Genomic DNA, 13,260 nt, shown 5'->3' on the forward strand with positions numbered 1-13,260 from the left:
CCAGGCTTTAGTTTCAGCTGGGTGTATACACACAGCAGGCAGACAGTGTGTCTTTGCAACATTTTTATGTTAGTGGGGACCCTGGGGTGTTATAGATGTCCCAAGCAAGAGACATATCTGGTCTTTCCCCATCAAGCAAGCTGGCTTTTGTAGGTACAATGTAAGTCATAAACTTCAAAGTCATGTATGCAATCCTGGTGCTACCACCTGTAGGAAGGAGGCAGAAGGAGACCGGCTCTAGAGATGTGTCTCTGAAATGCCACTTCTGAAAAAAAAACCTGGGCACGTGTGGCAACTGCCCAGCTCTCCTGACTCACTGCTGAAGCCAGGATGTCTGTCAAAACACCCTGTGTCTTTCTGGTACTGTGGGTGCCTGATGTGACCTGAGTCATCCAGACATAGGCCTGAGTACAAATCAGGGCAGAGCCACCATATGCTCAAGTACAAATTTAATAAAGCCCTGACAAGTCTTAGTCCATAAGTTACCTACAATAACAAAAACCCCACTCCTTTTTTGGAGCCACCAAGAGTCGATGGGGTGCCAGTGAACACCGGCTATGACACAGACTTGGTGCTTGGCTAGTGTGATGTCATAACTGCTAGAAAACAGGCTCGAAGTGAACTACAGACACCCCTAGGTCAAAACCAAACAGGTCAAGTCGATACTGGTGTTCTTAACCACTCTCTCCCCATGTCCCGCTGGAATTCTCAGGCTCCGTGTTATTCGTGTAGCTGTGCACGGAGCACACGAGTCTGTGGGCACGCTGAGCACACACACGGTTGCCAGACGTCTTCCAGGGATCTTGCCATCCTTCCATCCAAGTGATCTCCAGAAGCCTGGGGCCTTTCCCAGGCTTCCAGCCACAGTTTCTTGCTGAAGTGGGAACAGAGCGTGCCCACTTTCCCACAGTGTGCAGGTTCCTGATGGAAGGTGTCTCCTTTCTTTGAGCGCTATAGCCCTAAGCTGGCTCCACAGAGTGGAGGAGGGATGCAAGAATTTGATGAGACAAGAGGCACATGGCTGTCACCAGATCACTGAGCCCAGAGCCTCTGCCTCGGCATCCTGAACCTGGAGAAAGTTCTTAGGATAAAGAGGAAAAGAGGGTCAGGAGCACAATGGGTGGGAAAACAGGATGAAGTCCAAACCTAAAAAGGAGCAGAGCCAACAGAGGTGGTGCAGAGGTGTGGGGGATACACCCGCAGCCTCCTGGGCCAGTCAGTGCAAAGGGGTCCCTTGCCAAGGGATGGGCTTTGCAGTTCCCGGAGCAAAGCACTGCCCAGATGCTGGGCATTGCAGGCTCTTGTGTTCTCCATAAGGTAACAAGGCAGGCAGATATGCAGATCCAGTAAGTTCTGGGCACCCCAGAAATTGGGCAGCTCTCCAGGGGTGACAAGGTTCTCTCCCAAGCTAGGACACCATGCACAGGCCAGGTACTGACAGCAAGGGTTTCCTGACAGCGTGGCCTGCTGAGGACTTGGGAGGGAGGGCTGTGGTGTGGAACACCTGTTCCCCGTAAGAGAGACCTGACTGAGCTCAGCAGCCTCCCTGGCAAGAGCTGGGTTTGATTGCCTGGGAAGAGGCTGCTGTGGGCAGGGTAGAGGCAGGGACTCTGCTGTGCATAGAGGCTTGGCAAGGCCTTACCTGAGTTTTCAGAATGGAAGGAGGAGCTCGCGGGCACAGGCTTTGTGTACTCAGAGGGCAAAGGAAGAGAGCCTCACAGAACTACCAGGAGCTTTTCTGCGATCGCTAGGCCCAGGTTTTAGGCCCCAGAAGGCAGAAAGAGGGCATGTGGGAGGGGCAGGAGCTTATTTTTCACGGTATCCCCAGCACACTGAGTGCACTGTGCAGCATCCCCAAGCTTGGGCATCTCATGGCTATTGAGGGGTCTGAGGACTCAAGTAAGCTGGCCACACTCCTGGGAGCAGCCGCTCCAGGGGCTGAAGGGCTCTGTAGTCTGGGCGCTCTCGATGGCAGGTGGGTGAGACGGGCTGGGCTAGGAGAGCTCGAAGCCTGTGTTCATGCTGATGGCGTAGCGCAGTTTCTCTCGGAGGACGCTTTTCTTGCTGTAGTTGGGCAGCTTGAGCAGGTTGAAGCAAGTGGAAGAGGTGGGCAGGCGTCCACCTGGCTCCCGCTTGCGGATGGTGAAGAAGCCCCTGAGGACACTGCCCAGGGTATCCCCAGTGTCCTGCAAGCACACACCACAGCTGTGGCTCAGAAGGTGTCAACAGCTGGGGACAGTGGCCTGAGAGGCTGAGGGGGACACTCGGTGCTCTGAGCACTCACATGGGAGTCCTGTGCTAGGAAACCTCAGACAAGCGGCCTCCTGGCTAATGGACACTTACCAGTTACCTAAGGCCGCCTAACACAGTCCTTCTCTGACTGCAAGTACCATGGCCCATGGCCGACTAGCACTTGGCTCAACTATTCCTGAAGTCTGGAGGTGGAGGTCCACCTAGTGTTTGACTGAGGGAGTGCAGTCAGAAAAGAGGTGGTGAGGCAGGGACACAGAGACCAGCAGGCCGGCACAGGGCAGGCTCGTAACACACTGGGCACAAGAATCCTAGGAAATTCTCCTTGAACCTGCAGACCACAGGCAGCTTTCCAGGTGTTCATGGCCAGCAGGGAAGGATCTGGGAAGCAGACCTGGATTTGCCCTTATCCTGAGCAGCACCCTCGCTGACCCTGCCTCTCGGACCTTGAACCTTGACAGATCAGCAGCCATGAAAAGAGCATCCTAATTACACACTCACTCCCCGGCCTTCCTCAAGGAGGGAACTCACAGGTAAGAGTGCCGAGAGCCCACACTGACCCGGGTCTGCTGTGCCCGTTGTGGGCGGCTTTCATGCCCTGAGAACCATGTAGGCAGGGGTGTGGGGTATAGGATGGGCACACAGAGAACTGGGCAGAAGGGAAAGAAGGAAAGGACATGGCTTTAGTTACCTGGTCATCCGACACTTCCACACAGCGGATGGAGAACGGAGGCTTGAGGTAGGCGAATCCTAGGAGTGGGGGCCGGGAGCAGCTGGTCACAAACTGCAATACAAAGTGGAGTCAGTGGGACAGTAGGGGTTTTGCTCCTGCAGCCATGTTGGGCTCTTCTCCCTCCATGTGCTGTTCACTGATCTTTCATTAGAACTAGGGCTGACAGGGAGTGCTTTCCCAACACATGCCCAGAACACACCACGTGTCTCAAGGGTGCCACTCTCTGGAAAAATGTGGCCCATTGTACAAGACTGATGGCTTGTAGGGCAGCTGGGGGTGACATTCCACGAGACAGATCTCCTTTTTACACTAACTGTCTGACACAGGCGCTCCTCCAGCCACGCTGGCTTCCTACTGAAACTGCAGCTGAAGATGCCCTTCAGCTCCTGTTGTGCAGGACCACAGAGTTCAGAGCGGGTCTCCCTGCGCTGTCACCTAGTAAGCAGCAGCAGGAACAGATTAGCGGCATCTGTCCTCAGGGAGGACAGCACTGGTGACATCCGAGGGGGTTTGGGTGAGCAGACACTAGAGGCACTCATGAGCTGAGGCCTGGAGTCAGTGAGTCCAGGGCAGCTTGAACCCATGACTCATGCACTGGCACTGCTTGCTGTCTTACACACGTGCAGAGCATCCTGTGGGCTGGGTCTGCAGGACACTCGGCAGCAACCAGCATGCTGAGAAAAGAAAAGCCAGGTTTCAAGCCAGTCAGGCTGTGGGGACCAAGGTGTGGGACACTGGATGTGGAGCCTGTAGGCAGCAGTCACGCTTCTCAGCAGCCAAATGCACTCCTAGCACTCTGCAAACACGGCCCCTGCCTTTCGTTTCAGATGCGCTTGCTCCAGACATGGGTATCTGACCACACCAGAAACTCACAGGTCAGCCTCAAAGGGAAGACCCAGGAAATCCCTGCTTTAACTCGGCAGTAACCAAACACATGCTGTTTTTTGTTTTTCTAAGAGACAGAATTCTAAGCCTGGCTCCGAAATTCGGTAGCTAATGTAGGGTGCGTCATAAGATGACCACTTAAATGATGTTATAATGGCTAGATGGCTTTATGTATCATGTTTCTAAAGGTTTTTAATAAGTCACTATATTCCTGGGACTGAACAGACGGTTCAGTGGTTATAGGAGCACTGGCTGCTCTTCCTGAGGACCCAAGTTTGATTCCCAGACCCATGTCAGGAAGCTCACAACTTCCTGTAACTTAATGGGCCACTGAGGGCACTAACATTACACAGATATATACACACCAGTAAAAATAAAATAAATATTTTAAAAAGTTACTATGTTGCTGCTCTAACATGTTTAACTTTGCAAACTGGGGCTGACGAGAGGGAGCGGAGAACATTAGCTCTCAATACATTTAAAAGCAACATGGTCATATCCTCTCATGCAAGAATTTACACATTTTCAGCTGGCACTGGAGCCTGTGCAGTCAGAGAAGGCAGGTGTGTAACAAATGCAGTTCTGGTGACAGGTGACCTAAGGCTCTGACTCATTTGTTATACGGGCAGGTGACTGTTCAAGTGTGAGCCATTTGCACTGCTCTCTAGGAAGCAGGGCATGCAACCTCACAAGCAGCAGCCTGCTTTGCCCAGGTGGTGCACTGCTGGGAAAACCAACTGATGCTTCCAGAACCACTTGTTGCAACAAATGCCCCTGCACCCCTGGAGACCCGTGAGAGTGGAGCCCGTGTATACACTGGTTGGACTGGAGTAGGTGAAGGCTTCCTTAGCAGAAGGGAACTGAATTCAGATTGGCCAGCAAGGAAGAAGACCAGCTGTTGGTCTTCACAAAAGTTGTCACACAGAACAAGAGTATAAGCTGGGCATGATGGCCGCATTTGTAACACCAGCTCTTAGAGGTGGACAGAGGATCAGGACTTCAAGGTCATCCTTGGCTACAGGTTACATGGCAAATCTGAGAGCAGGTTGGGACACATGAGACCCTGCCTGGAGAGAGAGAGGGAGGGAGGGAGAGAGGGAGGGAGGGAGGGAGGGAGGGAGAGAGGGAGGGCGAGGGGGAGAGGGAGGGGGAGAGAGAGAGATAGAGAAAGCGCATGAGCCAGCCAGGAGGCCTTAGGGAAGAGATTCCAAGAGCAGGTGGCACAATGACGATGCATTTTAATGACGATCTACCCACACATAACAGAGACAGGCATGTGTGTGCCTCAGTGTCCTACGAATGCCTACACTCTGTGGAGGTCATTCATCAAAACCAGTGACACCCAGGAACATCACTGACACTAGGGCAGGAAACAGTTAACAAAGATGCTATATTTGAGAAAGTAAGAATAAGCCAAACATAAAGGCCACACCTGGAATTCCAGTACTCAAGATGCTGAGGCAGGAGGACTACCCAAAGTCTGAAGTAGGCTAGGCTATGAAGTCCTGCCTGGGTCACACAGAGAGAACCTGACTCAACACCTGTACTCCCTCAAAGCATCCACAGTGTCATCAGTCTAGACAACTGTGTTTCCTCGGGATGCTGTTGGCTGTGCAAGTGGGTGTGATACTACTGGGGGTAGTGCTCTACAATGGAGTAATATTTAGGATAGTCTGTCCTCCCTCCCTCCCTCCCTCCCTCCCTCCCTCCCTCCCTCCCTCCCTCTTTCCTTCTTTTGAGACAGGGTTTCTCTGTGTAGCCCGGGTTGTCCTGGAACTTACTATGTAGACCATGTTGGCCTCAAACTCAGAGCTCTGCCTGTCTCTGCCTTCCAAGTGCTGGGATTAAAGGTGTACGCCACTGTTTTCTTAAAGTAATGAGGCAGTACTGAAGATGGCAAGAGTGGAGCACAGTGGTACACGGGGCCCTGCCCCACGTGAGGAGCAGGCTCTGTCTCTCCAGCCCCTCTCTGGTTCCTCAGCTTTTGACACAGGAGCGAGGCTACGCTGGCACTGTGTGGCCCTCTGATAACCCTACTGTGTTCAGTGTGAATTACAGAGTGGCCCGAGGACTGCGCATGCTCAGGAACGCACAGAGGTTGTGAACGAGATACCTTCAGGAACATGGCTCTTTCATCAGGCGTGAAGTCGGAAGCCAGAATATCCCAGAGCCAGATGATGACTCTGTGACTGCCATGAAAACCTCCGTAGTACACGGTGTGCTTCCTGAAAGCAATCCAAGGGAGGGGGAGGGGCTCAGCGTGTGCTAACACTCATGGGTACAGGCAGTACAAGTTCACATGGCACGGCCTCATCCTCAGGATGCTAACTGGGCAGAGGCTCCCAGAATAACTCTGCATTAGAAGCCTAGCGAGGGGAACAGCTGTCCTCCTGGCTGAGCACGTCACCCTTCCCTTCTCATTGCCCCTTACTTTAAATCTTCCAGATCTATCTCCGCGTTGTCCCCAGAGATGAGACGTTGAAGCTCAGGGGTAGAGAACATTCGGATCCACTCAGGCTTAATAATGGAACGGAAGCCACTAATGAGAGCAGCAGTCTGGTTTTTGATCTGCGTGTGCATCCGAAAATGTGCCATCAGATGGATGTAGCTAATTCTGTTAACAAGAAAGAGGAACAATGGAACTAATAGTCCAGGACAGGCTGCTGCCAAATGGGCTAAGAGATAAGCCTAACACTTTTGAACCATTTTCCAAAACAACAACAACAACAAAAAAACCCCCACATTCCAGCATCTACCAGAACAACGACGGTGATACCCACGATGATGACTCCCAAGTCACACACTGTGCGTCACCATGACAGCATCAAGTGTCCAAGGCACGACCTTGTTCACTTGTCCTCACAGCCCCCAATGTAACGCCCTGTGATGACCCCCCATGTTCTCAGGAGCTGGAGTCACCTGCACAGGTGAGTCCCACTTGATCACTCTCAAGGACACAGCTTAGAGCTCCAACAACTTCACAGTCAAAGTTCACTAGAGCCTAGGGTGCTAGGTGGGCCTATATTCTCCAAAAATGCAGCTGGATTATTCCAACGGGGTAAACAGGAACTGCTGGGAGCCTGGGTCAAGGACAGAACCAGGTATCCTTGCCATATTCTGAGGTTTCACCATAGGCCAGAGTTATGACATGAGTTTCTATTAAGGCTTCACATGGCAGGATAAGAAAGAATCTTGTTCGAGCAAATCCTGCATAGTCTCACATCCCTGGTCCTTTAGCCTGCATATATTACCTCCCCTGACCCTTCAGTGTCCATGAACTCACCTCCCTGGTCCTTCAGTCTGCGTAGATTGATCTCCCCTGGCCTTTCAGCCTGTGTGAACACACATTTTCTAACACCCCCCCTCCCCCGCACACATGCTCGTATACCATCACCCTTTTCCACAGCTCCCCTAAAAGAGGTGGAGTCCCTGGGACATGCACCATATCTGCTGTCAAAAGTTTTATGACCCCTTTCAGCTAGATGTCTCAAAAACTGTTCTACACATTATTCCATACACTGCCCATGGGGACAGTCACACGTCACACACTGCCCGTGAGGACAGTCACACGTCACACACTGCCCGTGGGGACAGTCACACGTCACACACTGCCCGTGGGGACAGTAACACGTCACACACTGCCCGTGGGGACAGTCACAGGTCACACACTGCCCGTGGGGAACAGTCACACGTCACACACTGCCCGTGAGGACAGTCACACGTCACACACTGCCCGTGGGGACAGTCACAGGTCACACACTGCCCGTGGGGACAGTCACAGGTCACACACTGCCCGTGGGGAACAGTCACACGTCACACACTGCCCGTGAGGAACGTCACACGTCACACACTGCCCGTGGGGATGGTCACATGTCACACACTGCCCGTGGGGAACAGTCACACGTCACACACTGCCCGTGGGGAACAGTCACACGTCACACACTGCCCGTGGGGACGGTCACACGTCACACACTGCCCGTGGGGATGGTCACACGTCACACACTGCCCGTGGGGACGGTCACACGTCACACACTGCCCGTGGGGACGGTCACACGTCACACACTGCCCGTGGGGACGGTCACATGTCACACACTGCCCGTGGGGACGGTCACATGTCACACACTGCCTGTAAGGACAGTCACATGTCACACACTGCCCGTGGGGACAGTCACACGTCACACACTGCCTGTGAGGACAGTCACAGGTCACACACTGCCCGTGAAGAACAGTCACACGTCACACACATGTAGGACCAGGACTTAGTACTGCATTAAGACCCAAACCCCAGCCATCTCTTCTCTGCGGGCCATGCTTTGTTCTAAGTTTTCAGACCAAAGCCATGTGGCTACAGGGCAGCACTGACGTGTCGGGACTCTGCTGAGCACTGTCTGTTCGTCTGATTGCTAATGTTGAAACACAAAGCTCCCGAAGAACACTGGCTACCAGACTAGCTGACCAGAGGAACAGGGTGCAGGAGGGCTGCACTGGGACCAGATGACTCACTTGTCCTTGTCCAGATGAATGCTCAGACAAACAGTTCAAATCGCCGGGCGGTGGTGGCGCACGCCTTTAATTCCAGCACTTGGGAGGCAGAGGCAGGCGGATCTCTGTGAGTTCGAGACCAGCCTGGTCTACAGAGCTAGTTCCAGGACAGGCTCCAAAACCACAGAGAAACCCTGTCTCGAAAAACCAAAAAAAACAAAACAAAACAAAAACAAAAAACAGTTCAAATCCCAAGTAGGGGTGGCAGAAAACTGATCAGAGGCCCAACACCCCAAGTTCTGTGATTATCTGTGACAGAGCTGCTGCGCCTTGGCAGGCCCCCACCGTAAGTGCACATCTGCCACATCTGCATTCACACTGTCTTCCTGAGAACACACAAACAGTCATCCTCCAGTGTCCCTGCTCGCCTGCCCTCATGTCTCAATGGGGCTGTCACTACACTCCTAAGAACAGTGGCCAGTGCCTCTGACCTTCCAAGTGATTCTGCAAACAGTAAAACCATCCACTCTTATTTTGCAAATTGAACTTAATACAATTCCAGCCTATGAACTATAACCAGGAAATCCCATTATGGTATTTATGGTCTCTTTCCACCTCAATCTATCTTAATAAATTCTCAGCCTAATTCCGGAGAACCAGAATGAAGTGAGTTTTCTCAAGTGCTGACCTTAAGTGCCGGCCTTTATACTCACTTATTTTCATTGGTAACAGGAATAGTCTTCCCTCCAGGAACCAGCTCATGGCAGACAAGCTGGGGGAGAAGACGGGAGTGATTACTACAGAGTTCTAACAGAGAAGCTGACCACAAAAATGACGGAATTAGGATGCTATGTGTTTGAGAATGATCTTTTTTTTTTTTTTAATAAAACCTCAGGGCCAAAACATCAACAAGCAGGAAAGGTTTCTCATCTAATCCTTGTCCAAACATGTGCACTAAGGCTGCTGGATGCCACAGAGGGAAATGCTGGTGCTGAGGGCAGCAGTGGAAGTCAACATTCGCTGCGAACTAAGAACCTGGAAGATGGCTACCTAAAAATTCCATCAGAGCATGAACTTATTGGGGGACAAGATTATATTGGAAGAGACACAGTATCATCTCTGCAATACACACGTGCACACACACTCATGTACACGTGCATACACAGGTGTGTATGCCTGTGGGAAAGTCTGAACGACACAGGGCACACATTACAACAATGCACTCCAGGCCAGGCGCTGCAGGTGCTTTAGACACTGGATAACCTTTGAGGGGATGCAGGCTGAGTTTGAGCAGCCAGCTCTGCACCAACATGCTCAGGGTTCTCCGGAGCAGACCTCAGGCTACATGTTCAGAGAGCCTCCTGCAGGGACCTACGAGGAGGGGGCAGAGGACATGGAGTCATGCCTGCCTGACTCCAGGGCCTTTTCTCCTCTGCTCCTGATGACACTGTAACAAGGATGTGACATCCCTAGAGGAACTTCTCCTCAGGTGCTGTCCCTCCACATCAAGTCAGAAACCGCCATTTATATGGCCAGTCCTCAGCAAGGATTTCCAAACTGAGGCTCACAGCTTGTCACACATTAGAACAGGAAGGCTGGGTGGAGGCAGACACTGCCTCAACTCCTAAGATGTGACACAGGCAAAGCACAGGCTCTGTAGGAGCTGGCTGAGGTCGGCATGCGAAAGGCCAGGCTGGCAGAGAAGAAACAGGAAAGCCTTCCTCCTAGCCAGGCGACAGACAGATCCTCAGGGGCAGACTGCTGAGGGAAAGCACATAAATTGGCAGGCCTAAAGACTGGAAGAAGTCTGCCAGATCAGCCCACATACCTGACCCATGACATCTTCATCGTAAGACAGTGTCAGCCCGAGGTCAGCGATGTCCCCATCATAGCGCTGAGGAACAGAGAGAAAGCACTGGAGCTTGTATGGGTAGAGGTGGAGGTCTTCCCTCCTTGAGAGGCCACGGACAGCTACAGGCCCCACCTTCCGGCAGAGGTCCCTTGTCATGTGGATGGAGGAGGCTGTGAGCCTCAGCTGGGAGAGGGACCAGAGTGGAGGGGTGGGCACGCTCCAGGTCTCAGTGACTGGAAAGGTGGACCCTAGCTGGTGTTGTTGGCTGTGGTTTCACACTGGTTCTCAGCACTGACCTTGATGGAGGTGAGGTTTTTATAGAACTCTGAGTCCAGCGACGGGAGCTCGTCCACAGAACTGTAGAAGATGCTGTGGTGGTGCCCGAGCATCTGGCTCAGGAAGAAAGAGGCAAAGGGCACGTCCACCACGATCCCCTAGAAAAACCAGGAGAGCAGAACTCAGCTATCGGCCAGGCAGCTTGGGCTGTAGGTGCAGCCTGAGGCCACCAGTGGTGCCTACATATCAGTCTGGAGCTGTACCTCCCACCATCTAAGAAACGACCTAGGGATCTGGAGAGCAACTGTCTTGGGCACAGACCCTGGATCCATGTAGTGCAGGGATGAGGCCTCAGCTCAGCAGCTCATATAACCAGAGTGTCCATGGACAGATACCAGGAGTTGTGAAGGACTCCCCTGATGCCCAAGGAAGCCCCAACTACCTTGACTAGTGAGCTGAAGGAGCAGAAGCTACATACAACAGACCTGAGATGTGGACCTAGTGCCAGGTATGGCCCTCACCAGGGTGACAACTCAATCACTCAGCTTTTCCTGTGCACACTTTACCAAAGAAGTAACAGGCTCATAGGAGGAAGGTGCCCACTGCATTGCTGGCCACACCTATCTTTTTGCTCTCATCTGCTGACTCCCAGGAACCTCCGTTTTGTTCTGAAGTTGCCACTCAGATGCCAGATTCCAGCACTGGGCTGGGGTGTCAGCGGCAGAAACTGCTGAGCAAGCATGTGGAGCTCTGGCTCCACCCACAAAACAGACGACTTGCATGCCGTCTCTCACGTGTCACTGCGTGGCTTTCCAGACAGGGTCTCTCTGTGTAGCCCTGGCTGTCCTAGAACTCGCTCTATAGAGCAGGCGGGCCTTGAACACACAGAGATTCCTGCCTCCCGAGTGCTGGGATGACAGGGTGCGCCACCATGCCCAGTTCCTGGGCATCACTTCAATTTGTCGTATGCTCCTCTGAGGGCCTACCTCATACACAGCCTTTCCCAGCATCTTCCCCACAAACTCGAAGAGCTGCAGGTAATTCTCGTGGATGTAGGATGTGGGTGAGGGGTACAGCCTCTCATCTCCACTGGTTGTCTGTCAGGAGCAAGGACAGGAGAGGTGGGAGTTAAGGGGCCACCTTACTCCACATGGGTTCTCTGTGTCTGACTGCTGCCAGCCCCATGGGTGTCCCCTTGCCCACCTTGAACAGATTGAGTGCTGGATCAAATACCCTCTTGATGATCTCCTCCAAAAACTCCTTAAAGACTCCGTCCTGGTCGATGCCAGCTTCATCCACCCCAAGGTCATTGACAAACTTCACTCGGATCACACCCTTCATGGCGTGCTGGGAAAGCTGCCGGAGCTGCTCGTAGCCATCCTTCCAAGACAGAATTTCAACTGTGAGGAGCACCGCGTCCGCAAACCCAGGACACCGGCCCACAGGAGGACTCATTTGATGGATATGGCTTCTCACTACTTGGCACGAGGAGACTGCCCCCAGGAGGACAGAGAGAGTCAGATGGGGTAAATTACAAAGAGTTGTGCTAGCGCTGACCACCAAAGGTGGAGGAATCTGGAACAAGATGGAGCTCTCGCCCTTCTTTAATGGTCAGAGTATCTTTTAGCTCATGTAAGAGTCAGGCTTAAAAGACGAAAACCCAGGTCCTGGTGCTGAAGGCAACTGTGGGGAGGGGGCTGGATAAGTCAGAGCAATTGGGCTGGCTTTTTGTACCAGAAAGCCCCCCTAGCAGCAGAAATACGGTGGCGGTAGACAAGGCGGGGCCCAAAGCCCAGGTGCAGCAGTGACACTGGGTCTGTACGAGGGTAGGAACAGTGGGGACAGCGCTGGGAGAACTCAGCGCACGCCAGGCCCTGGGTGAGCCTCCGCTCAAGGCTAAGAACAGGAAGTACAGACAATGAGGGTGTCTCCTATCCAGAGCGCCACACACAAGCTCCCAGTCTACTCAAACACAGGTACTGCCTAGTTTCCTGTCACCCTGATAAAAGCTATCGTCATCTGAGGAGGGAACTCACCCAAGAAATTATGTCTATAAGGGCTGGCTGTAGGCAAGCCCTTAGGCTATTTCCTTAGCTTGTGTTGGGTGGTGCCATTCTTGGGCTGGCGGTTCTAGGAGCTCTAAGACAGTAGGCTGAGCAGGACGTGGGCAGTAAGCAGCTCTCCTCCTGCAGCCTCTGCATCTGCTGCTGCCTCCAGGTTCCTGCCCAAGTTCAGTTCCTGCCCTGCTTTTCCTTAAGGGACTGTGATCCAGGATATGTCAGCCAAATAAAGCCTTTCCTCCTCAAGTTGCTTTTGGTCATGGTTTGGTCACAGCAACAGCGACCTAACTAAGGCAGACACCTCTGGGTTCTCATCTGCAGAGGTTTCCGTTGCACCTGACTGTCACTAAGAGTGTCCTAGTGTCTGGGTGCTGAGGTTCTTATCCTGGAGCAGTACAGCCACATTCAGCTGACATGACAGACCACATCTATGGAAACTACTCATCCATTCATGGACTGTCCTGGCCGCCTTTGACACAAAGCCAAGGAACACCCTGGTGGCACATGAGCCCTATTTTGGGGTACCCTTGCTACCTTCCTGTCATGCTTAGTGATGCACAAGTCCCTCCTCTGGCGTCTCTGTGTCTTGTCAGAGGCACTCTTAGGTTGGCGAGCCAGGGAAGAATGGCCTTCATTATCCCCAGGCCACCTGTGGAAACAGGAAGCCAGCTGCGGGCAAGCACACGTGACAGGTAAGTACAAGCAAGCACTCAGGAGGCTGA

At 52.8% G+C, this 13,260-nt stretch overlaps 1 protein-coding gene across 5 annotated transcripts in view; it reads right to left on the reverse strand.

Annotated features, from left to right (window-relative positions):
• Positions 1-434: 434 nt before the first annotated feature.
• The window catches only part of Ube3b (ubiquitin protein ligase E3B), a 54,479-nt gene continuing 41,653 nt past the window's right edge, over positions 435-13,260 (reverse strand). For 4 of the 5 annotated variants that reach the window (XM_075982941.1, XM_075982952.1, XM_075982932.1 and 1 more), the window contains exons 20-28: positions 11,682-11,858; positions 11,465-11,575; positions 10,499-10,636; positions 10,179-10,244; positions 9,064-9,122; positions 6,300-6,482; positions 5,982-6,093; positions 2,942-3,034; positions 435-2,186 (exon numbers count right to left, since the gene is read on the reverse strand). In XM_075982941.1, coding sequence (XP_075839056.1) covers positions 1,995-2,186; positions 2,942-3,034; positions 5,982-6,093; positions 6,300-6,482; positions 9,064-9,122; positions 10,179-10,244; positions 10,499-10,636; positions 11,465-11,575; positions 11,682-11,858 — 1,131 coding nt within the window. In that variant the 3' untranslated portion in view covers positions 435-1,994. Of the gene's footprint in view, positions 2,187-2,941; positions 4,936-5,981; positions 6,094-6,299; positions 6,483-9,063; positions 9,123-10,178; positions 10,245-10,498; positions 10,637-11,464; positions 11,576-11,681; positions 11,859-13,260 lie in introns of all 5 variants that reach the window. The other variant, XR_012911588.1, reaches the window with a different exon arrangement.

This window comes from Microtus pennsylvanicus, chromosome 1, assembly GCF_037038515.1.
Source record: "Microtus pennsylvanicus isolate mMicPen1 chromosome 1, mMicPen1.hap1, whole genome shotgun sequence".
In the NCBI taxonomy this organism is placed as follows: Eukaryota; Metazoa; Chordata; class Mammalia; order Rodentia; family Cricetidae; genus Microtus; species Microtus pennsylvanicus.